This window comes from Simochromis diagramma, unplaced genomic scaffold (assembly GCF_900408965.1).
Source record: "Simochromis diagramma unplaced genomic scaffold, fSimDia1.1 OVJJ01000421.1, whole genome shotgun sequence".
In the NCBI taxonomy this organism is placed as follows: Eukaryota; Metazoa; Chordata; class Actinopteri; order Cichliformes; family Cichlidae; genus Simochromis; species Simochromis diagramma.
Genome location: NW_024387250.1, coordinates 566,771 through 590,701, shown reverse-complemented (window position 1 = coordinate 590,701; position 23,931 = coordinate 566,771). Strand labels below are relative to the sequence as shown.

The following is a 23,931-nucleotide window of genomic DNA, read 5'->3' as shown; positions in this document are numbered from 1 at the left end:
CAACTCAGTCTCTTCAGCCACCTCTAGCTCTATTTTGGAATGACCTCAGTATTGGTGCAGTTAGCTCTCTTCATTCCTCTCTGGTCGTCTCAGAGTCTTCACAAAATTGCACTGTGTTTTTTTTTTTTTTAGACATTATCCTCCTCAGTTGAGTAGTCTTTGAAAGAAGAAAAAAAGACAAGACTATTGCTTTACAGCCACATTGCTTTAAGCATAAAAATTCTCCACAGACATTCGTGGTAATGTAAAAATCATAATTTCTAAATTTAGTACATGCTTATATCTCCTTCCTACTTCAAGTTCTTTGCATGAACCCCGTTTTTATGCTGGATCGGTTTCACGGTAACGAGCCCCATCAGTCAACTGACTGAAGTTACACCCGTGCATATCGTATTCCCAGGGGTGTTGCAGCGAAATATGTCCCATTTCAATTTTTTGGAATGTAACGATGTGGACTGTCACAGAGCTGTTTGTTATACATTAAAGCACCACAGATGTCAGACTTAGCTACGATAAGGCACGTCTGATGGTTAAATACAGCGATTAGGAGAGAAAAGGAACAGAAAGCAGGGAAGTGACTGTTCCTCCAAGTCATGAGGGAAAAGATGAAGCTGGATGCTGCCAGAGTTGTCTCCCTAAGGAATTAAACAGCAGCAAGCATCGCTCCCTGTCTGTCTTCACTTCTTTTACTGTTTACCCTGTCTTCCTCAATCCTGCTGTCAGTCTGTCAGTATTGGCAGAACCTGTAATGTAAATGACTCAAGTATTATTTACAGCCCAAGACCAGCTGTTCACTTTTCTTTGCAAATAAGCTCATCATTAGTGCAGCAGCTGTGTGACTATGTGTCTGTTTATATGTGTATATGCGCATGTTTGCTTTAGGCTGTCTGTCCCCTTGTTGGTCTGTGGCACAATGTTTAACCATGTGTGTCAAAAGCTTATGCAGACTTCCTCTTGTCATTTGTGTCACACTCCTAAGGTCCTCCAAATGTGGTATTCTACAGTGGCAGCTCTTGTCTTAACAATAGTTGGCTGTTTTTCGCAGGTTTGGAATGCTCTAATAGCCCAAATACAAATGCAGGAAGGATTTGTAACAAATTTGTCCATTTTTCTTTGTCGCACAGGGCATTACATTTGAGGAGGTGGAGAACTTCTTTACTTTCTTGAAGAACGTAAATGACGTGGACACAGCTCTGAGTTTCTACCATATGGCTGGAGCCTCCATAGATAAAGGTACACCCACAGTCACCCTTTACTTTGACATTCTCTCCCTTCCCTAATTATCCCCCTTTAGACTTAACTGTTCTCCGTTTTCATCGTCTGCATCTCATGGCTGTTAACACTCTGACAGCCAGATCTGCTTCCCACATCTTTTTTTTCCTGGCTTTTCTCCCAAACCAAGCTCAGCTATTTGTCATCTTTTTATCAGTCCATCCATTTATCCACCACTTCTTCCCCTGGGCCTGCAGAATTGTGCAAATTCAAACACAAAAACTGCTTATGCACACATGACAGATCGCTTTGTGCTCCTACTACAGGCTGCTGATGTCCCCTAAAACATGCCAGCATTATCACCAGGCAAGTGAATGGATGATTAGGGTTGAGTTAACCCACCATTAAATGGTTGCTTTCTCCATAAGTCCGTTACTGCAGGGTGGTGTGCAACAGCAGTTGAATACAAAAAACTGGACGATAACCTCTGGGACAAACAGGCCTGGGGAGGCTCTGCAGCCATCACTGGCTTGGATGAGCAAAGAGAAAAGAGCTTACAGTCGAACAGTAAACACTCAACCGGCTGGTGGGGCCAGTCACTCATAAAGAAACCTGCTGCTCCAAAGATACCTGCACAAAGTTGCATGGAGAAAGAAGGAAGAGCATAAACTACGTAAGATGTGAAAGGAATAATGATGTGGCACAAAATCACAGGGATATAGAGTGTGAAAGAGAAAAGATTAGATGGGCTCAGTGCGTCAGGGAGCACACTGGCCCTGTGGCACCTCTGTGAACATCTGGTTCTAGGGGCACCCGAACTAGCCTGAACTATAATCTATATGAAAAAGGAAAGTTGGGGTCTTTCTTAAAAGTAGAGAGGGTGTCTACTTTCTGAATCCAAGCTGCAACCCTGATAGCTGAAGGCTCTGGGATTCACAAATTAGAGTGCGGTTTAAAAGGTAAGTGCTATTTCTGGATAATATTGTACTCTGAGGTGTTTGAGATTCACTGGGGGAGATCATTCAGGGTTCTGTGTGTCAGTATTTTAAAGTGTAGCATGGGTAAACTATGATCTTTCTCTCAGTACTTGATACAAATACTAATGTACTTTTTGAGGCCTTGCAGCCTCAGTCACTTTACATGCAACAACAATTAAGTCTGTAGAGAGCTTAGGCATTAGGGTGGAGACTGTTATAGGGCTATTAGCACTGTAATCCCTAAGATCATAGTTCATCAGAAATGGGGGCACAAATCACAGCAAACTTTTTTGGCACAACTTCACCTACTTTCAAGGTGCATGGAGAGGATGAAACAATTCACAATGCAGGAACTCCAGCAACACTTAAGGAACGAGGAACAACTTTACTGACTGCGGCTTGTGGGCTTCATCAGGGTCATCCACAAGCCGAAACCCGTTGGTCAGTCAGTAAAGTTGTTCCTCTTTCCTTAAGTGTTGCTGGAGTTCCTGCATTGAGAAATGGGTGTCATGGGCTGTGTCTGTGACCCGGTGTTTGAGTTTTTATATATTTTGGTATTCATTTGTGCCCTAGTTTAGTTCATCTAGTTAATTTCAAGGTTGCTGTTTAGTCCTTTGTTTCTTAGGTGTTTATGTCATCTCCTCCTGTATTCAGTCTCCCTTGTCTGTGCACCTACCTGGCATGCGTCCTGTCTGTGTGGTTATGTTCAGTTCAGGTCGCGTCTAATCCCCATGTTTCCTGTTTTACTTTGAAAGTCTGTCTAATGTCAGTGTATGTAGTTTCACTTTCCCTGTCCTGTCATTAGGTTCATGTGTATCAGCTGTTCCCCCTCATGTGTTTCCACTTCCCTTGATCATCCCTTATGTGTTTCATTCAGTCTGCGTCGCGTCGTCTGTGTTCCACGCCTTATGTCATGTCAGGTTTCAAGTCTCTGTGCAGGTCATGGCTCATGATGCTTATTCTTATATTTCACAGTTCCCTCATGTTCTGGCACAATCTTGTTCATAGTCTCACTGTTAGTAGTTTCTTCCCAGTTTAGGTTCCTGTTCAGTTGTTGTCCCTGTTCAGTTCTCGTTTAGTTTAGTTCATGTACTCCAGCCTCAAATAAAGGCTCGCTTTTTGTTTAAAGTTAATTTGGTCTGCTTATCTGTGTCCGCACCTGGGTCCTCCAAACACTCTCCACACGGTCAGCCACTGCGGACCGTGACAGTGGGGGCACAAACAGACATAAAACTTCGGTAAATATTTTTGAAGAGCGATTGGTGTAACTTTTTACGGTGGAGCCAAACTCCAGTTACTAACTGGCCTTTTTTCCCCCCCCCATTATACCATGAACATCTGCAGTGTATTGCACACCGCACAGTAGTAGTTCTTCACACAACAGCTGGACACTTTGAAAAGTTGGTTAACTCATCCACATAAAAAGCGTCACAAATGGGGTTTAGTTAGGAAAAAACCCTGAAAGATCTCACATATTAAGACTTTAAAAATCGCCCACAGAGTTCACTGTGGTTATGCTGTTCTCAGTGCTGAAGAATTTATTTTCAGTGCTTACTGGTGAAAACTAATTACAAAGTTTAAATTCATTAAATCACTCGTACTGTCTTTATGTGGCTCAGCACTTTCATTACTACTCAATTCATTTGTCAGAAGCTGACAATGAAAATCTTTTTAATGTGAGAACAAAAGCGGCAGATGAGACCTGTGGCAGTTGTTTGAGGAGTCTGTTTCCTTCATTTGTTGCAGTGATTCAGTCCATCAATAGACCTCCATATGTTTTCTGTCTGTGCATCCATTTGTTCTGATTCATTTATGAAGCAGCTGCTGTGTTAAGGGAGCGAAGGGTCTACCCCGAGGTGCTTTTTCAGGCATTTGGTTTCAGTGGCATTTCTGCACAGTAACAAACCGCGTATGTGTATCAGTGTGTTTTTGATTTTGCGTAAAGCGGCTTTGGGAGGATGCTGTGGGTTCACAGCGAGCTGGCAGACACATGTCTGCGAACTCTCTGCTCCCTGCTGCCGTCCATGAACTGAAACCGTTTTTCTCCTCTTCGAGCCCGAAGCAGCTCGTGTCTCAGCTGAGCTTTTTAATGTCTTTGTTACTCTCTTTTCCTTTGCTTTCATCTTGCACTCAAGTCCACTGATTTCACACCCTTTCAGAACAGTTTCTCATGTGTGGGTGTGTGATCTGGATATGCACAATGGCTTTGTTGAATATATAAAAGAAGGCCAGTAATGAGGTTCTTGATGGCGTGCTGGCTCATCTTTTTCTCTCACCATTTGCAGGGAAATTTTTGTCACGTTTTATTTGTTCACCCCCACTCGTCTTTCATACCTGCCCTCCTCCATTTGTGACTATTGGTAAATCCTGATTAAACTGCCACTGTGTGTTTGTGCTCCTTGTTTTGGTTTTTTTCCTCATTCTCGGTCTTCTCACATCCTCCATATTTTCCTCAGTCCAGTTCCATTCCCAGCTGGATTTCCTGTAGCGGTCCGCTCTTTCTTCTCCTCTCAGCCCCTTCTTTCTCTCATGTGTCCATCCGATAGCCTCCCCAGCGAATTGAAACCCTTTTTGTTGATCCGAGCAGTCTGATTTGCACACACTGTTCTCCACTTGCACCGCTGATGTGCTGACATGTGTGAGTCTGCGCCTGTGTTGCTCTCACAGTGAATCTTTTTATCTGTGTATCTTTCCTCCCTCTGTCTCTCAGTCACCATGAAGCAGGTGGCACGCACCGTAGCAAAAGTGGAGCTGTCGGATCATGTGTGCGACGTGGTGTTCGCGCTCTTTGATTGTGATGGTAAGTAGCTGACAGTCTCATCATATCTCTCTGCTCTAAATATTTATGAAACACAAAGCCTCCGGAGGTAGAAATCATCAATAAATGGAAGTCAGCTCCTTCGTCTTACTTACTCTTCCTTTATTATTTCATCATCCCGCTCCCCTGTCCATCACCCCTCTCCCCCTTCTCTCCTTCTCTCTCTGTCTTCCTTAGGGAATGGGGAGCTTAGTAATAAGGAGTTCATAGCCATCATGAAGCAGCGGCTCATGCGTGGGCTGGAGAAACCCAAAGACATGGGCTTCACTCGGCTTGTGCGTGCCATGTGGAAGTGTGCCCAGGATACCGCCTGGGATTTTGCCACACCGAAGACATAATGTCACAGGAGACCAGTTGCAATTGAGAGCGGAAGACAGCAGGTGTATAGAGCAACATTACCAATATCATCAAAAGCAGTCTTGCTTGGACGGGTTTTAAGAAGTTTAATAGACAATTAAGACTGCAGCTCATCATCAATCATTAACGCATGTTGCTGTAGTTCCAGCTGTCAGTATTGTGGCTGAAGCATCCTGACGCAGTGCACTGTGTCCTGAAAGGCTTCTCTAGTGTGCCTGCCTGAGGCATCATGGGTATTTGTATGTTTGAAAATATACAAAGTTTGTATGTTTGATTTTTTTTTTTTCATATTTTATAAAGGAATGCAGAACGGTGCATCTGTTTGTCAAATGCTAAAAACACCACTTTGCTCTTCTGTATTTAATGCATTTTACAGCAAAAGGGCAAGACTAAAAGATGAATCAATCTAGTTTGACCTTCAGCTCTATAAAGGCTGCAGTATATCTGTTCTACGCTGTTAACATAGCCTGGATATTTCTTTGGTGGGACAAAGCAGAAGTCTGTAATGTCGTTAGCACCTCTTCACTCAGTCTGCATCTTTATTCCTATAATGTCCCATAAAAGATTAAGTTTGCTCGTCTTACCCTGTGTTCTTAGCATTATTATTCCCCATGGAAACACTTTATATACAACAGATGTTAAAAGAAGAACTCTATTAAAGATGCTACAATAATGTAATGGTGATGAAGCTTTTTATTTTTTATAACAGAGTTCTGCTTGACTTGTAAGTTGTTGTCCTGCCACATTCCCATTTTCCCTCTTTGACAGCACAGTGGGGGGGATTAGCACGACTATTTGTTGGAGCACCTGGGAAGTCATTTGTCAAGTATAATGATTTTTCAGGCAAAAACGCATGGCTGATTGTAACCCCTGGCTTTGACTTCATTCCAGACGCAGAAAATTATTGTGTGTCTGTGTGTGTGTCTATGCGCAAGAGTAGTCAGCATTTTTGTCTAATTGAAATGGACAGGATGGGCAGTCCTCAGCCTCCGCTGCCCATTAAAAGATTGTCCTGCAGCCCTTCGTGCACACACACTGCTGCAATTTACCCGAACGAGCTGGCTCGCTCTGCCGCACGTAATACGACTGACAGACGGAAGTGGTGCTCGGGAGTGATTGCTAGGCAGGAGATCAGGTACGTGGACCTCTCATCAGTATTCCTCACCAATGGTCTTTTCAGAGTTTCTGTCTGGCATTTCAATTGCTCAGAAGTGGAAAATTATTTTCTTTTAACATTGCATCACTTACATTCTGCTTTAATCATAGAATGGCTGTCCAGTGAAAGTCATGCATCTCCATTATGCCAGCTTTTAACATTAACTAGGAGAGTCTCATATCCAGCTTTGTGAAACGTTTTTTTTTTTTTTTCCATTTAATCAAATTATTTATTGATTTGCTGGGCTTGCAAAGTAGACCCAAAAAGAAATGTTCAGATTCTATCTTCTGTGCTGTTTTGCTCTGCAGCACTTCCTTCCCCATAAGAAGGCCTGTGGTAATTCCTTCCCCATACAGCTGATGATCATGTTTGCCCAACAGTCCGAAGAAATGTTGAAATTCTAAAAAAGACATTTTAAAAGCTGTGGCCGGCCTGCCTTTTCCTAATTATTCAATTTCAAAGCACTTATCCCAGATCAACAAATGATGAGCTTTAAAACCTGCAAAGCAAAACATTATTTCCTTTTACTTTCTAAAACTCCCTGAAGGACCTCCTGACCCACTGCTGCTGCACAGAGCCTCCAAGTGCAACAGCAGCTACATCCGTGCTCAAAAACTGCCCAGTAACCGTTCTACAGTAACCACTTCTCAACAGTTCATCCATGTAAAACCTCGAGCAAGCACGCTCTGTCAGATTTCTCTGCTTGATGAGTGCTGGAGCATTGCTCAGTGGTTAGCAGTTGCCAGGCTTGCAAAGGAGGCTATATTTGGAGTGACTGCAGACCTCGATCATAAGTCAACAGCTCTTTTTGTGCATTGAGTTCATGTAGTATTTCCTCCTTGTGCGTACATATGAGCTGTATGCACGGGGTGTGCGCTGTTCATTCAGTCTAAGCCTGAAGCTTTTTGCACTGAAACCAGAGAGTATATTATTCATTTGGTCATATGCGGTTTCCTATCTGCCAGATATTATTATGAGTTAATGAAAAAATATACTCTGCAATAAGAATAAGAGATCAGCTAGTCGGCTGCAAATTATTTAGTCTCGCAATCACTTGAGCATAAGGAGTTAAGAGGATAAAATGAAAAAATAATTTAAACAGTCACTGACTACAGTAATATCTGCCAATCCAATCCACTGCGATTAATCCACTTTTCACCAAAGGCTGTTTGTAGAGTTTTACGGGGAAAGATTAAATATTCAGTCATTTTCTGATGCAAACCAGACATTTTTTACAGCCACTGCTGTCAAGAACAAGTTTTTACTGCCAACACGGCCACCCAGCTGTTCATGTAAAGTTCACTGTAAAATACAGATAAATGTATAGTTTCATGTCCCAGAGGGAAACCTGCTTGTATGCAGGTGAGGTCACGTCTGAGTTTCTTTAACAGGAAAATGTGATTACATTGTAACAATATATTGATAAACATTTCAGTTGAGAATTTTTCATGCATACCAACCCAGATGAAGTACAGTAATACTGAACTTATTCATGCTAACCTATCAGGGAAAATTTAGGTGGTGCAGTGGAGCAGTGGTTAGCCTCACAGCAAGGAATTTTCTGGTTGAAACCTGGTAGTTTCGAGCTTCTCTGTGTGGAGTTTGTGCCTGTTCTGGTTTCCTCCCAAAGCACTGTGACACTGGTGACCTGTCCTGGGTGTAGCGCACCTTTTCACTTTATGACAGCTGGGATAGGCTTGTCCCCACCCTTGCCTACAATCTAGATAAGTGCTTAAAAAAGAAAGAAAAGAAAAATAAACACACAAAAAAAACACCCCAACATCTCCACTGTTTTGTTTTGTTTTTTAATTGAGAAAAAAAATCCCTGATCATCTGGTATAAAACCTGAAATCTAAGCATGGACAGTACATGGTGTGTAGAACTGAGTCTTTATCTCTGTTTTCAGAGTGGTGCTAAATTGCTGGAATATCCCTTTAGCCGCACATGCTGATCTAACAGGCCTCAGTTCATTTGAGATGACAGACTTATGCATCTGTGTTCAACAGATGAAAAAAAACAAACAAACAGGAAATGAGCTGTCTGGACACAAACTGCCCCGAGGAATCGGGTGACAGTTTACAGACGTTGACTAAACGTCATGCTGAGGGCAGTGCTACTCCACTGCCACCTAGTGGCAATTGTAAAGTACATTTCTAAAGAATAAGTTGCAAAAAATAAAGCCTGATGTAGCAAATATGATACAAATGTAAACATATGCAAATTAATTTATTTCATTAAGGTTTAATAAGCACTCCATTTAAAAAGAAAATATTTTTTTCTGGCTGTTATTCCACAGTTCAGGGTTTAAAGGGTTAACAAAGTTTAAAAATATGTACTTTCTAGACTTAATTTGCCAACAACAATATCAGCACACACGCAACAACTTGGTATGTGCAGACACTAAAAATTGGAGTTCCTCTCCAATTGTGCACATGTAAAACTGTCAGCTGAGCAAACAGTGAGTGAACTGTCCATGAAATCACCAGTATATTGTTTAGTCTTTATTTACAGATTGAGGTGTAAAAGAAAAAAAAATGACAGTGGTACACAGGATCTCATACGATAATCAAATAACTGAAACAAGCATGGCTTTATGTTCGAATTACATACTTAATACCACTGAACAGTACAGGGAGGGACTGAAAGGACTTCCTAACAAAGGGAACGGATCCAAAGAAAAAAAAAATCCTTGAACAGAGAAAAGACCTTGAGAGGCCCTTAAACATTGAAGTGGAATAAAACATAATAAATACAGTATAAAATTTCTACTTGATGGGTTTTCTTGTGATGTTAAGAAAAAGCCCCAAACCTCTTCACATTTAAATGTGGACAAAGAGAAAAAAAAAAAGAAAAAAGGGACAAACATCAAGAATCCATGTAGTCTATTAAACAAAAAACAAATTTGAAAATGAAGAACACGTATAGATGGATTGATTTCGATCATACCTAGACAAGAAGATTGCTTAATGTTACAAACATTCACCATTTAAGAAGAAAGGAGGTTGTGAAAACAAGCAGAAAGAGCCAAACATTTTCTCCATTAGCCAGTGGCTGCAGCCACCTAGTGGCTATAAGTAATGTCACAGTTGGGAGCACATTTCCCTGCTGCCACAGCTCTGCTAAATGTAAACTCCATTACAGACTAAAGCAAAGTCGAATCAAAGGGCCAGTTCAGTGTGATGGACCATCTTCTGTTAGTGTGCTGCTGCTGCTACTGCTGGAGAGACTGTTTACAGGAGGGTGGTTTGAGCAGACAACTTATATTCCTGATCTGTCCGGTACAGTACAGTTGAAATGGGAGGTTGTGGACTTTCTCAGTCGCTGTCAAACTTAATGGAGTTGACTGAAGTGGAGATGGCTCCCCCGCGGTAGCTTCCTCTTTTCTTCTTTGTCTTTTCGTGGCGGAATGATTTGCCTTTTGTGAACTTGAGCACATCGTTAGCTTTCTGGCCCCAGTCTCCATTGGCTCCCATCTGAAATAGAACATTATAAAGAGAGAGAAAAAAAAAAAAGATTGTTTATCTGCCACCTCAACAACTATAATGCTCAGTAATCCTGTAAAAATGATTAAATAATTCACCTTTGCATCAAACGAATTGTCTGCAAGGCGCGGGTCCACATTTACTTCGTCGTCTTTTATTCTACGGAAGGGTACGTTGGTAGACTGGAAAACAAAATGTTTCAGTCAGCTTATTTCAGTTCACTTTAATTCAATTCTAGCTTTGTGCAGGTCTTACCTTCTTATTGGCTTTAGGGAAAGTCTGTGGTGTGGTTGTGGCCTTCTTATTTTTTGGTGTTTTTAAATCAGTTTCTTCCTCTTCGCTTTCTGATGATTCTTCATCCTTTTTTCTTTTTCCATTAGTACCTGTATCAGATGAAAAGGGGCTCATACTTAGTAAACACTACACTTCTATAAATATTAAACACTTAAGGACCGACAGTTAAGTGATAGTTTTTTTTTCCCCATTTAATGACCAGATGTTTGAGACTTACTGTTTTTTGGGGTGTTGGGTGCAGTGGCTGCTTTACGTGGCACTTTAGCCTCATCTGATGAACTCTCCTCAGAGCTGCTGTCGCTGGATGACGACTCTGCTGGCTTTGCTGCAACCTTCGCTGATGCTGCTGCCGTCTTGGGAGTTGCTGCCTTGCCGTTGGCAACTGTAGACTTAGTCACGGGGGTCTCCGTCTCTGAATCAGAGCTATCTGAGGAATCAGAGCTGCTCTCCTCTGCTTTTTTTGCCTTTTTGACTGCAGGCGCTGCCTTTGTTGTTCTCGCAGCTGCAGGGGCGGGCTTCTTGGAAGCAACTGGAGCTTGTTTCTTAGCTGCCTCATCCTCTGAGTCTGAGCTGTCAGAGCTGCTTTCTTCTGCAGCAGCAGTCTTAGCTGCAGGAGTAGCAGGCTTTGAAGCGGGCGTAGCAGGCTTAGCTGCTGCTGGCTTGGTCTTAGCTGGCTCTTCATCATCCTCAGAAGAGGACTCTGAGCTACTCTCTTTCGGGGCAGGCTTTCCTGCAGGTTTAGCAGCCTTTCCTGCAGGTTTAGCATGCTTTGAGGCTGAAGTAGCAGCTTTAGCTGCTGCAGGTTTAGCCTTGGCTGGCTGCTCTTCATCTTCAGAGGAGGAATCAGAGTCGGAGCTACTCTCTGCTGCAGGAGTAGCCTTTGCTACCGGAGTAGCCTTCTTTGAAGCTGGTGTTGCAGGCTTAGCTGCTGTTGGCTTGGCCTTGGCCGGTTCTTCATCTTCTGATGAGGAGTCTGAGTCAGAGCTGCTTTCTGCTGCAGCAGCAGGCTTAGCTGCAGGGGTGGAACTCTTTGAAGCTGGCTTAGCTGCTGCTGGTTTAGTCTTAGCAGGCTCTTCTTCATCTTCAGATGAAGAGTCAGACTCTGAACTGCTCTCTGCTGCTGCAGGGGGCTTTGCTGCAGGGGGCTTTGAAGCAGGGGGCTTTGAAGTTGGTGTAGCCGTTTTAGCAGGCTTGGCTTTCACTGGCTCTTCCTCATCCTCAGAGGAGTCCTCCGAATCAGAGCTGGTCTCTGCTGCCTTGGCTTGGGGTTTAGATGCTCCAGAAGCTGCGGATGGGGTTGCGGTTTTTGTGGGAGGCTTTGCTGGGGCCTCATCTTCAGAGCTGCTATCTGAATCTGGAAAGCAAGATCAATGCTGTCATGAAGGTTTGCAAACAATATAGGGTTAATAACAGAAATTATATTAGGTCATATTTAACAACTTCTGAAGCTCAAATACCCAAAATGTGCATCTCCTACCTGAGCTCGAGGACTCGTCTTTCTGAGCTGGCGTAGTCTTGGCAGGTGCAGCTTTGGTTGGGGGTTTCTTTGCTGCCTCCTCCTCCTCTGAACTGGAGTCCTCCTCAGAGGATTCATCTTTAGCGGACTTAGCTGGAGCCGCTTTAGCAGGAGTCACCTTTGTTGCAGGTTTCTTCACCTCTTTAGCTGGAGAAGGTTTGACTGGGGCTGCTTTACCTGCAGGCTTCTTGGCCGTCTCCTCTTCTGAGCTGGAATCTAGAAAGATGAGAGACATTTACAAACATTCACTGTCACAAACTGATCATCATTTTAAGATGGGAAATGAGCGAGTGACGTTTGTGATCCATACCAGAGCTCTCTGAGCTGGACTCCTGCTTCTTTGCAGCAGGTTTGGGCACTCCAGGTTTGGCTGCAGGTGACTTTACGGGGGCTGGTTTTGCTGTGCAAGTTAAAATGCTGTTAGACATCAACAATAAACACCAAGAAGTCAAGGTGAGGGGAAAAAAAAAAAAAAAAAAAAAAAAGGAACCCACTTACCTGCCACCTTTTTGTCGTCATCACTGCTGTCATCACTGCTGTCTGAAGAGTCGCTGTCCTTGGCCTTGCTTGCTGCTGGTGCAGCAGGAGCTTTCTGGATTGAAGCAGGAGGTGGTACAGCACTGTATGCTCCTAGAAAGACAAATGTAGATCGTCAGCATCAAAAACAAATACAAACATATTTTAATAAATAATTTCCCTTAGGGATCAATAAAGTAATCCGATTCTGATAATCATCAGATCATTCCAGAGATGACCAAGTGAACAGCTCTGGGTATAATTCAGTCAGAGCAGACTGGTGTTATGATCATGATATGGACAAAACTGGACGGTTGTAATTAGTGTGAACTCAATCTCACTTATTTTTTCATATAGCTGTCGAACTTACGCACATCAGTAATAGGCTAAAAAGACTTGATTGGGATTCACTTCCCAGGTTTGTCGCTGATGCAAGTGTGCCTTACATCTTTCCAAACCAGACTTTTGTTACTGTGCAGCTTGTATAGTTGTAAGAAAGCATGAAAACACACCTGCTTTGGGTTTTTTGCTGGGAGGAGCCTCATCCTCTGATGAAGAGTCTTCACTACTTGACTCAGCAGCAGCTTTATTTACTGGGGCTGGTTTGACTGGAGCTGGTTTGACTGGAGCCTGACAGAACACATGGAAATATGCTGTTAATATCTGCTGCATGCATTTATCCGCTACACACCACACTTGGCTGAGTGTGAGACAATCAGCAACACATAACAACATAAAGAAGGCCTTGTGTACCTTGGCTGGCTTCTCATCTTCAGAATCTGAGGAGCTGTCTTCGCTGCTGCTGCTCTCCTTCTTCTTTTGAGCTGCACCTTTGGCAGCAACAGCTGCTTTGGGTGTTGTGACTGCACCAGCCTTGGGTTCTGTTATTCAGAAATGCATACAGTAAATTAAATAACCCAAGATTTTTCCCCCAATCTTAACTTAAACAAATTACTCAATATAGATTTACTTTGTGCAGGAGCTTTGGCGGTTTGTTCTTCCTCAGAGTCAGACTCTTCACTGCTGGAGCTGCTATCCTTTTTCCTTGTGCTACCTGCAGCAGCAGGAGGTTGTTTCACGGGTGCCTACAAACAGACACTACATTTTAATAAAAGGATAACGGGCAAGGTAATGTAGCAATAACAGGCTATCATGAGAATGTCTGATTCTGATGCTTCCTTCTACCTTTGCAGCAGGCTTTGCAGGAGCTTTGTCCTCGTCAGAGTCACTAGAGTCTTCACTGCTGCTGGATGCAGCTTTAGTAGCTGCTGCCTTAGCAGGCCCCTTTTTGGCTGCTAAAATGTAGAATGAGGAAAAATGTAATATCACAGCATTTCAGAATGCACATTACTAGCAGAATTCAGCCAACCCTTTCAGTTAGCCATATCAAATATGAAGGTTATACCTGCAGGAGCTACTTTAGTTTGTTTTGCGCCAGCCTCTTCATCCTCACTGCTTGACTCTTCACTGCTGGAGCTCTCAGTCCTGGCTTTTGCCTTCTTGGCTGACGGACCCGTCCAGTTCGGAGGCACCTTTCGTTTTTTGGCTTCGGGAGATCTATTTAAAGTAGAGTTTCAATGATACAGCCCATAATTATATTAACACACAGTATGCAACACCACCCTATATTAACGTTAAAAAGAAAACTTCAACGGGATAAAAGGCACTCCCTTTCCCAGAGTAGAAAGATATGCAAATAATAATGCTTTAGTCGTTAGCCTGCATACCAAAGTGTCCTTGGGCAAAAAACTGAACACTGAGTTAGTGAGAGAGAGAGAGACTGGTTGAATCCCTCCACTCTGCGTGGTAAACTATTCTTTGGCATGTTGAATAAAATGCTTTGAACATTCAAGTAGAGTAGTACAGTGCTATATAAGAACCATTTAATTTCCCATTTGTCTAAACAAAAAGCACTTCAAATTTTTAAAACAACAAAAGGGTTGTGTTTATATTGTATTAGATTTTTCTCTGATAATCCTCAAACTCAACGAGTGTTAACAGACCCTTGGACACTAGGAGAGCAGCAGTGGAATTTCTATTGTACCAATACATTTTTAAAGGAACATACTTATCGACACAGAAAGTCAGCTTGGTTATGTGTTTCATATTTTTATTTGAAAAACCCCTCTCGGATAAAAAAAAAATAAAAATATATTAATAAGCAACTCACTTCACCCAGAAGTTGTAGATATTGACGAGTCTCTCCTCATTCTGATCTTGCGGAGCCTGTAGAGAAACACGTGAAGTAGTAAGTTAATAATTCCCTTGCAGCACTTTGAATTTGTGACTAAAACTCCACAAATCATCATTTAAAAAGTATAAACACGCTGCAGTATTTACACTTTAACGCACTGAGACCGTTAATTAGCTCAAAAGCAGGTTGCAGCTGATACACGTGCTAACTTCACCGGCTCCGTAACCTGTACGTATTTACCCCTCGTGCCGCCTGGACCTAACGTCTAGTACCCGGCGACAGGACGTGTCCGTCACACACCGCCACACAGCGTAGGCTACTCACCACTTTAGTCTTTTTCAAGAACTCCTGAGCCGCTTTGGTGAACTTGTTCTCCACCAGAAACGAGTACACGCATTTGAAAAGATCACTCGGTACCGACTTCTCCGCCGCCATCTTCAACACGTTCTTCTGGAAAAGGAAGTGACGGAATCAGGCACTTGTGAGCAGGCGCTTGGTGTCGACGTATCCACGCTTCAGTAAAAAAATAAATACCAGTTTCTAGAGGTTTCCAAATAGCAGAAAACTAAATAAAACACAATTCCACTGACTAATTGTGATTTTAAAAATCCTTTAAAAAACTTTACAAATATTTCGGGTTGCTCTCACGTGACTAATTTCCTAAAACAATACGAGTAAAATATGTGGATATGCTAAATAAGACGCAATTTTTTATTATTGAAATACACTTATTTATAGATTTAACGCCACATTTAAAAAAAATAAATGACTCCTATTTTTTATATTTAGTAAGCTTTGCCCACGAAGGCGCACGCTTTATGCGTCATCACTAAAGACCTTTCGTGCCTGCCCCTCGTGTCATAACATGTCGCCTTTCAACTGAGCAGTGTGGCAATGACAGCCCAGTTCTAGCTGAATTAAACGTGTGAGTCGGGTATTACTAAGCTGCAGCCATGCCTCGGTACGAGCTGGCCCTGATCCTGAAACAGATGCAGCGACCAGAGACGGCGGCAGCTCTGCGAAGGACGGTGGAGACGTTAATGGAGCGGGGCGCCTTGGTGAGAGACCTGGAAAACTTGGGAGAAAGACAGCTGCCCTACAGAATGACCAAACACAACCAGAGGCACAGCCGAGGGACTTACTTTCTGGTGGATTTCTACGCAGCTCCCAGCATGCTCGCTAACGTACTGGATCACCTGCACCGTGATGTGGACGTTGTGAGGCCCACTGTGCTGAAGAAAGACGCCCAGGTCCCCAACAGTAACTGCTGCGGACCCCAGAAGTGATTAAATGTAAGGCTTAATGAATGGCGGAGGTGTTTAAAATCACTGGTGCTCGGAGTGAAACAAAGTGCTGTTTTATCACCACAGCTGTCTGTTACATGCGTGTATTTTTGGGCTGTAGTAAAATATGAAATACTCTGTTTTATCGGCCACTTAACTCCATTAGAGAAATGGCAATCAGAAGCACAGTTGAGTAGTTAATGTAGAGCCCCAATCGATGTCTAGAGTCAGAACAATGTTAAATCTGAAGAAAATCAACCATTACAGTTAGATTATTGCATTTGTGAGTTCGCCATTATTGTTCATGTACAGCCCAAGAAGGAGAGCAAAGAGAAGGTTGGTTTTTACAGTAGTGAAAACGTATCAGTGGTTTCTTGAAGAAAATCGCTTACACACACACACACACAGTGGATGAGAACAAGCCTCATGTAAAGTGTTTTAGCACTGATGATTAATTTGACCTTTAAATAGCCCAGACAGAAAGGAATACCGCTGTTTATTTGAGGGGAAAAGTCACTTCTGTGATCCTGGATATCAGGGAACAAGCAACCGAATACAACCTCTAGTAACTGATTTAAAGCATTTTAAACACATAAGAAAAGAAGAAAAAAAAAACGGACAATGTGTCTGTGAAGGTTCTCAGTCATCCATCTGGACTTCTTTAAGTTTTCTTGAAGATGTTTTGCCCTTCATCTGAGAAGCTTCTTCAGTTCTAAGCGCAATTGGTGGAGAGTCTTGGATTTTAAGCCCTATGGGAGTGTCCCCAAGAGTGTCATGGACCCCCTAATGATCCTCTACCTAATCGCATGAGCCAAGGTGTGAAAACGGGTGTAGGTAACAATCAGCCAAGGCTTCACCCTATCATGTGATTTTCTGAGATCAAAAGGCCCAGGATGTGAGTGGGCTTTAAGGCGTCTGGAAAGGGATCTCAAAACTGGATGGCAGACAGTTGGTGTTGTAAGCCATGGGCTCTGTTCAAAGAGGGTCGTTCACAGTGGACATTAGGGGATCCATGTCACTCTTAGGGGGACACTCCCATAGGACTTGAATATGGGACTTTCCACCATTTGACATTAGAAGTGAAGAAGCTTCTTGAATGAGAGGTGAAACGTTTTCAAGCAACTTTAAGAAGTCCAGACGCTGTTCTATCCAAGCTCCTTAGACTACGATAACCTGGATGACTGAGAACCTTCACAGACATACCAACCTCAAAACTGGATTTTAGATGGCAGACAGTTAGTTTTGTAAGCCCTGCTCATGTTCACAGTGGACATAGATGGCTTCTTTCACTCCTCTTTCAAACCATCTGTCTTCTCTGTCCAAAGCATTCCTAGCTGCACTGTACAGCATACACCACGTTGTTAAGTTTCTGTTTGGTAGTTTTGTCTTTGAGATGAACCAGTTTTTGTCTGAGTGCGTGGCTGGGTCTGAAGTGCACTGGGATCTCGTGCTTGGAGAAGACTCCTGAGTTTCTCTGATAAACCTGCTATATAAGGGATGACAGTATTGTTCCGTTTGTCCTTCTGATTCTCCCTAGTTGGTGTCTGACCTTCTTTTCTGTGCATCATTGCTGCACAGGGACAATAATTAGAAAAAACAAACTCCCCCATGTGGTTACAACAGATGGTTAAGTCCATTTGGTTGTAAACTCTGTACCTAAACCAGCTCCACCCTCAGCCTCCTCACTTGCTCATACCAGAAAGGAATATGATATAGTGTGATAATGTATTAAAACAAATTAACCAAATTCATTAAACCAGTTGTTTGCTTTATAGCTTTAGTGACTGCAAACTAACTTATTGTGAAAATGAGGCAGGAGTGTAAAAATGTGAATTAATATTACAAAAGTATTTCAGTTGTGTGTTTGTGGACATGACCATCACACATGAAGTAGCCAAACACAAAGATAATCCTCTAAATAAATGATCAGTTCATTAGTCACCATCCCTGTAATATGTGAGTGTATTACTTTACTACAAGTTCATACATTTGGTTCATATAAGATTAGTTTGCACAAACACAGTGTCTGTATTTATTTCGTTTGCTTGCTGATTTGTAAGGGAGGATCATTTTGCATGTCTGCAACAACAGCAGATCCACATGAGATCCTCCAGACAAACATAGATGTGTATTAAGCTCTAATAAGAGGTCCTGCCCTGAGTTTGTGCTGTCCTCCTCATCTACCCCCTACCTACAGACACAGCCCTGTCATCTCTCGGCTTGCCTGCAGGTGTCATTGTTGAAGCAATTTAATCAGGCTTTAAATGATTGATTCTTTCCACAAAACCATTAAAGTAAAAATATTGAGCTCCCTCGTGCCTCTTGAAAACAGATAAGCACCCCCCTTCTCCTCCCTCCATCTGTTTGTCTGAAATGGATTTAACTAGACGTGTACGCATACACAATGATATTATAATAGCTTCACTACATATATTCCAACAGAAATATGTGTGATAGGACAATAATGCCTGATAATTACAGTTGACTGATAAATCTTTCAGCCTCTACTAATAAGTGTCTGTATTCTTTCGCCATGGAGTGATTAATTAAACTATTAGTTAAAATGCTATAATCAACAGGAACTGGGAGTAGGGGATTTTACTGTTAAGTCTGAACTGACCTTTTAATACAGTCGTTGTGGTGCTCTAATATAACCACAATACTATGCATCAGTATTTGTGTTGATCGACAGTGGTGGTTGCTAGGGCTGTGCAATATGACCAAAATCTCATATCCCGATATAAGAATTCTATCGTCCGATAACGATATAAATCACAAAAATGTAACATTTTCTGTAAATTCTGTGAATCTCGGGCAGGTCGACTTGCGTGAAGTGTTTCCAGCTGGGCGTCCTTTACCCGGAGTCGAGTGTTTTAACCGAAGCATGAAACTATACATTTTTAGAGAGAAGTTGTAATGGCCGCTGTTTTCTTAGTATTTATTACACGACTGCGGGTTGCCTGTTCTAACGTTTGAGTCTAAGGTTTATTTTTTAGCACCTGGCGGCTTTTTTTAAATTCTCATCCGTAAATAATCTGCTCTTTCACGTGATTCAGTTTATTTTGAAAAGTCTCAACAGGATCTTGAGCTTTATTGTGAAAGGTTTATGTGGAACATAAACAAGCGGACACGCGAAGGTGTTACCGTCGCTGTTGCTAGCGACAACGCATAAAAACAGGCGCTTGTCAGTAGTGTTGGTTATATTAAATAAAAGAGAAAGAGAGAACTTTAAGAAATTAATATAGCCACTACAGTGACCAACAGAACGATGAAAAAATATTGCCGTAAACAGTTTATTTTGCGACACCACGAAACAAACCATAGCGTAAAATGAAGATGTTTTTATATCGTCATCCGATATATATCGTTATATCGAACAGCCCTAGTGGTTGCTTATCAGAGGCCGGTGTTGTTTTATTTCAGAGTGCTTTTGTTTAAACTGTAGAGAACAAAAGACACTATTGTTTGCGTTCTCTGACACATTTAGGAAGAAATAAGTACACTTCCTGTGCTGATTAGCTCTTAGTTGTCATTAAAGGTGAGCACTTACCTTCAGTTAACAAAGGTGAAAAATTGCTCCTGTCACAACACGTTAATATTGACTAGGGCTGTAACTCGGATAATTCCATTAAAAAAACTTCCCCAGGAGAAATTATTTTCTCCGATGTTTCATTTAATCCATGTAAGAAGAGGTGTTTCTCCCACATTTGTGATTTAAAAACAGACCTGCATTAGAAACATATCTAGGATCACATGTGTGAATAAAAAGAATGACAATTAAAAATATATTTTTAAATAAGACAGAAAAGCCACGGGGCGGAGCTGTTGCAGAGATGGTGCAATCAGGTGTCGTGAACGAAAACATGTTTCGAACGTTCAAAATAGCAGTGCTTGTTCGTGTAATCACCACAAAGGCCTTTACTGGGAAAAACTGTCCTTCATCAAAACCATTGATCAACAAGTGCAAACAGGAAGAAAAGTGAACTTTCTAGCTGCTCCCACCCACCGCAGTTTGCTTAACACAGCAACACATCTACAATAAAGCTATAGAAATTACAATAAAATTATATTTATGCAACTGAACTTTTAACTTAGTCTCATACAATGTTTAAATAAGACAGCCTAATGGAGGTTGACTACAGCCATCCTTTCTGTCACACTGATGCCAACAGTAAGCAGGGGTGAGTCTAAAGTGGGGGCATGGGGTCTACTACACCCTATTTATTTCAAGGCTTATTTCAAGTCTACTAATTACATTCTATTAATGTTTTAAAATATAAAGCAGTCTTATTGGGCCAATAAAACTTGAACCACTTACCCAGTGCTGTTCGGCTGGCTCCTGAATTATTCTAACATTAGTAATTAACATTAATTATTTACGTCCACGCTATCAGAACTTCTGTGTTCTGCAGTAGGAAACGTCGCATCAAATAACAGGCCAAACCTCAGTTCAGAGAATCCCGATTAGCTCGCTTTTCTTCTTTGCAGCCATCACATGCTTTTTTACAGACACACACTCACTGCTACACTACCACACTTAAACACACACACCAAATCTACCTCATCCAGGAGATGCAATACTGTCAGAACACCTTCCAAGAAGATGCATACAGTGGGGCAAAAAAGTATTTAGTCAGCCACCGATTGTGCAAGATCCCCCACCTAAAATGATGACAGAGGTCAGTAATTTGCACCAGAGGTACACTTCAACTGTGAGAGACAGAATGTGAAAAAAAAATCCATGAATCCACATGGTAGGATTTGTAAAGAATTTATTCGTAAATCAGGGTGGAAAATAAGTATTTGGTCACCTCAAACATGGAAAATCTCTGGCTCTCACAGACCTGTAACGTCTTCTGTAAGACGCTTTTCTGTCCCCCACTCGTTACCTGTATGAATGGCACCTGTTTGAACTCATCATCTGTATAAAAGACACCTGTCCACAGCCTCAAACAGTCACACTCCAAACTCCGCCATGGCCAAGACCAAAGAGCTTTCGAAGGACACCAGGAAAAGTATTGTAGACCTGCACCAGACTGGGAAGAGTGAATCTACAATAGGCAAGCAGCTTGGTATGAAAAAATCAACTGTGGGAGCAATCATCAGAAAATGGAAGACATACAAGACCACTGATAATCTCCCACGATCTGGGGCTCCACGCAAGATCTCATCCCGTGGGGTCAAAATGATCATGAGAACGGTGAGCAAAGATCCCAGAACCACACGGGGGGACCTGGTGAATGACCTGCAGAGAGCTGGGACCAAAGTAACAAAGGTCACCATCAGTAACACACTACAACGGCAGGGAATCAAATCCCACAGTGCCAGACGTGTTCCGCTGCTGAAGCCAGTGCATGTCCAGGCCCGTCTGAAGTTTGCCAGAGAGCACATGGATGATACAGCAGAGGATTGGGAGAATGTCATGTGGTCAGATGAAACCAAAGTAGAACTTTTTGGTATAAACTCAACTCGTCGTGTTTTGAGGAAGAAGAATACTGAGTTGCATCCCAAGAACACCATACCTACTGTGTAGCATGGGGGTGGGAACATCATGCTATGGGGCTGTTTTTCTGCCAAGGGGACAGGACGACTGATCCATGTTAAGGACAGAATGAATGGGGCCATGTATCGTGAGATTTTGAGCCAAACCACCTTCCATCAGTGAGAACTTTGAAGATGAAACGAGGCTGGGTCTTCCAACATGACAATGATCCAAAACACACCGCCCGGGCAACAAAGGAGTGGCTCCGTAAGAAGCATTTGAAAGTCCTGGAGTGGCCTAGCCAGTCTCCAGACCTCAACCCCATAGAAAATCTGTGGCGGGAGTTGAAAGTCCGTGTTGCTCGGCGACAGCCCCAAAACATCACTGCTCTCGAGAAGATCTGCATGGAGGAATGGGCCAAAATACCAGCTACTGTGTGTGCAAACCTGGTAAAGACCTATAGTAAACATTTGACCTCTGTTATTGCCAACAAAGGTTATGTTACAAAGTATTGAGTTGTATTTTTGTTATTGACCAAATACTTATTTTCCACCCTGATTTACGAATAAATTCTTTACAAATCCTACCATGTGAATTCATGGATTTTTCTTTCACATTCTGTCTCTCACAGTTGAAGTGTACCTCTGGTGCAAATTACTGACCTCTGTCATCATTTTAGGTGGGGGAACTTGCACAATCGGTGGCTGACTAAATACTTTTTTGCCCCACTGTAAGTGGATAAGTGAAAGAAAATGGTTGGATAGATGGACAAATTACTGCATTTGTTAATATTGTTTTGATTTTAACATTGTTAAAAGAAGTTTAAAATCTGACTTTAATGTGGCACGCAAATACACTTAAAAAGGTTTGGTTCTTTTGACAAATATTGCATGCTGCTCAACTGTCAAAAGACTCGCCTTTTTTCTCTTCTGAATATTTCTGATAGCTCAAGACTAAAGTATTTCTTAGTATTTCTCAATGAAATACTACTGATGTTAAACGAACTGACTTGTTGATTGAGAAACGGACAGTAAAACAGAAATCTCATGGGAAAAAAACCTTCACCGCAGGCTCACATGAGTGAACTTTAACTGCACTAACAGAAGCCACAGGAATAGAAATCTATACAAGATCACATGAAACTTATAAAGAATTCCATGATCAGCTTTTATTGATCAGTGACAATATTTCTGAACACGTCTACACGCAGTAGACAAACACAAAGTCAGTCATCGATATTAGTATGCTCAGTATTCTCTCACTGCACATTTTTAAGTGTGTTATCTCAGGTTCATGCTGACTCTGCTGTAACGTTTAGCCCTACATAATGTTTGTTCTGTCTTTCGCAGGTTCCAACAGATCACATGCAGAAGATGAATCATGTGACATTTCCTTCTTTCACCCATTTCATTAGCTGCATGCATCGACTTGGATGTAATATCATATGTGATAATAAAATACTTTTTTCTATCCATTTTGCACTTTTCCTTTTTTGTCAAGCATTTGAGACACTGCTTCACATGATGGTTAGTCATGTGATGGAAGTTTCAGTTCTTTTATTGTAGGTGTGGTTTATGCAGGGTTTTTTTAAGCGATTAAAACTTGATCAACTGTCTCTGGGGAAAAAGCCGCTTGTTGTTGCTTCCGTTTTCTCTCTGGACTTTCTTGGTTCTTTGAGCAGTATTTGTTGCCTAAATCTCAATTAAAGTATAAGTACACAATCATGGTATTTATTTTGTGTAAGACAACATTGAATTAACCAGGTTACTAACAAAAGAGCCAGCCAACTTAACTGATGTCTTTATGTATATACAGTGGATGCAAAAGTTTGGGCAATCTTATTAATGGTCATTATTTTCCTGTATAAATCGTTGGTTGTTGCAATAAAAGAAAATGTCAGTTAAATATATCATATAAGAGACACACAGTGATATTTGAGAAGTGAAATGAAGTTTATTGGATTTACAGACAGTGTGCAATAATTGTTTAAACAAAATCAGGCAGGTACATAAATTTGGGCACCACAAAAATAAAAATAAATGAAATCAATATTTAGTAGATCCGCCTTTTGCAGAAATTACAACCTCCAAACGCTTCCTGTAGGTTCCAATGAGAGTCTGGGTTGTGGTAGAAGGTATTTTGAACCATTCCTCTTTACAACACATTGCTAGTTAATTCAGGTCCAATGGCTTTCGAACATGGACAGCTCTTTTTAACTCACACCACAGATTTTCAGTAATATTCAGGTCTGGGGACTGAAATGGCCATTCTAGAACATTGTACTTGTTCCTCTGCATGAATGCCTTAGTAGATTTTGAGAAGTGTTTCGGGTCGTTGTCTTGTTGAAAGATCCAGCCCCGGCGCAGCTTCAGCTTTGTCACTGATTCCTGGACATTGGTCTCCAGAATCTGCTGATACTGAGTGGAATCAATGTGTCTCTCAACTTTGACAAGATTCCCAGTCTCTGCACTGGCCACACAGCCCCACAGCATAATGGAACCACCACCATATTTTACTGTAGGTCGCAGGTGTTTTACTTTGAGTGCTGAGTTCTTTTTCCTCCATGCATAACGCCCCTTGTTATGCCCAAATAACTCAATTTTACTTTCATCAGTCCACAGCACCTTATTCCAGAATGAAGCTG

General features: G+C 41.9%; 3 protein-coding genes across 7 annotated transcripts in view; 2 read left to right on the top strand and 1 right to left on the bottom strand.

Annotated features, from left to right (window-relative positions):
• Positions 1-6,042, top strand: part of micu1 (mitochondrial calcium uptake 1) — a 36,131-nt gene extending 30,089 nt beyond the window's left edge. For all 4 annotated transcript variants that reach the window (XM_040001531.1, XM_040001530.1, XM_040001533.1 and 1 more), the window contains 3 exons: positions 1,125-1,233; positions 4,900-4,989; positions 5,185-6,042. In XM_040001531.1, coding sequence (XP_039857465.1) covers positions 1,125-1,233; positions 4,900-4,989; positions 5,185-5,345 — 360 coding nt within the window. In that variant the 3' untranslated portion in view covers positions 5,346-6,042. The remainder of the gene's footprint in view (positions 1-1,124; positions 1,234-4,899; positions 4,990-5,184) is intronic.
• A 2,959-nt stretch (positions 6,043-9,001) lies between these two features.
• Positions 9,002-15,000, bottom strand: nolc1 (nucleolar and coiled-body phosphoprotein 1). 2 transcript variants are annotated; one of them, XM_040001527.1, is made up of 15 exons: positions 14,847-15,000; positions 14,499-14,554; positions 13,734-13,885; positions 13,514-13,623; positions 13,299-13,413; positions 13,082-13,209; positions 12,841-12,958; positions 12,311-12,442; positions 12,123-12,212; positions 11,774-12,028; positions 11,085-11,650; positions 10,514-11,042; positions 10,258-10,385; positions 10,101-10,184; positions 9,002-9,993 (listed from the first exon to the last, which is right to left on the bottom strand). In XM_040001527.1, the coding sequence occupies exons 1-15, from the start codon at positions 14,955-14,957 to the stop codon at positions 9,835-9,837; spliced, it is 2,733 nt and encodes a 910-aa protein (XP_039857461.1). In that variant the 5' UTR covers positions 14,958-15,000; the 3' UTR covers positions 9,002-9,834. The 2 variants fall into 2 exon arrangements, with proteins under 2 accessions (XP_039857461.1, XP_039857460.1); XM_040001526.1 differs by having other exon boundaries at positions 10,514-11,650; positions 14,847-14,999.
• A 345-nt stretch (positions 15,001-15,345) lies between these two features.
• On the top strand, positions 15,346-22,761 carry mrps6 (mitochondrial ribosomal protein S6). Its single transcript, XM_040001536.1, has 2 exons — positions 15,346-15,814; positions 22,637-22,761. Exon 1 carries the CDS (start codon positions 15,476-15,478, stop codon positions 15,806-15,808), a length of 333 nt encoding a protein of 110 aa, XP_039857470.1. The 5' UTR covers positions 15,346-15,475; the 3' UTR covers positions 15,809-15,814; positions 22,637-22,761.
• The last annotated feature ends 1,170 nt before the right edge of the window (positions 22,762-23,931 follow it).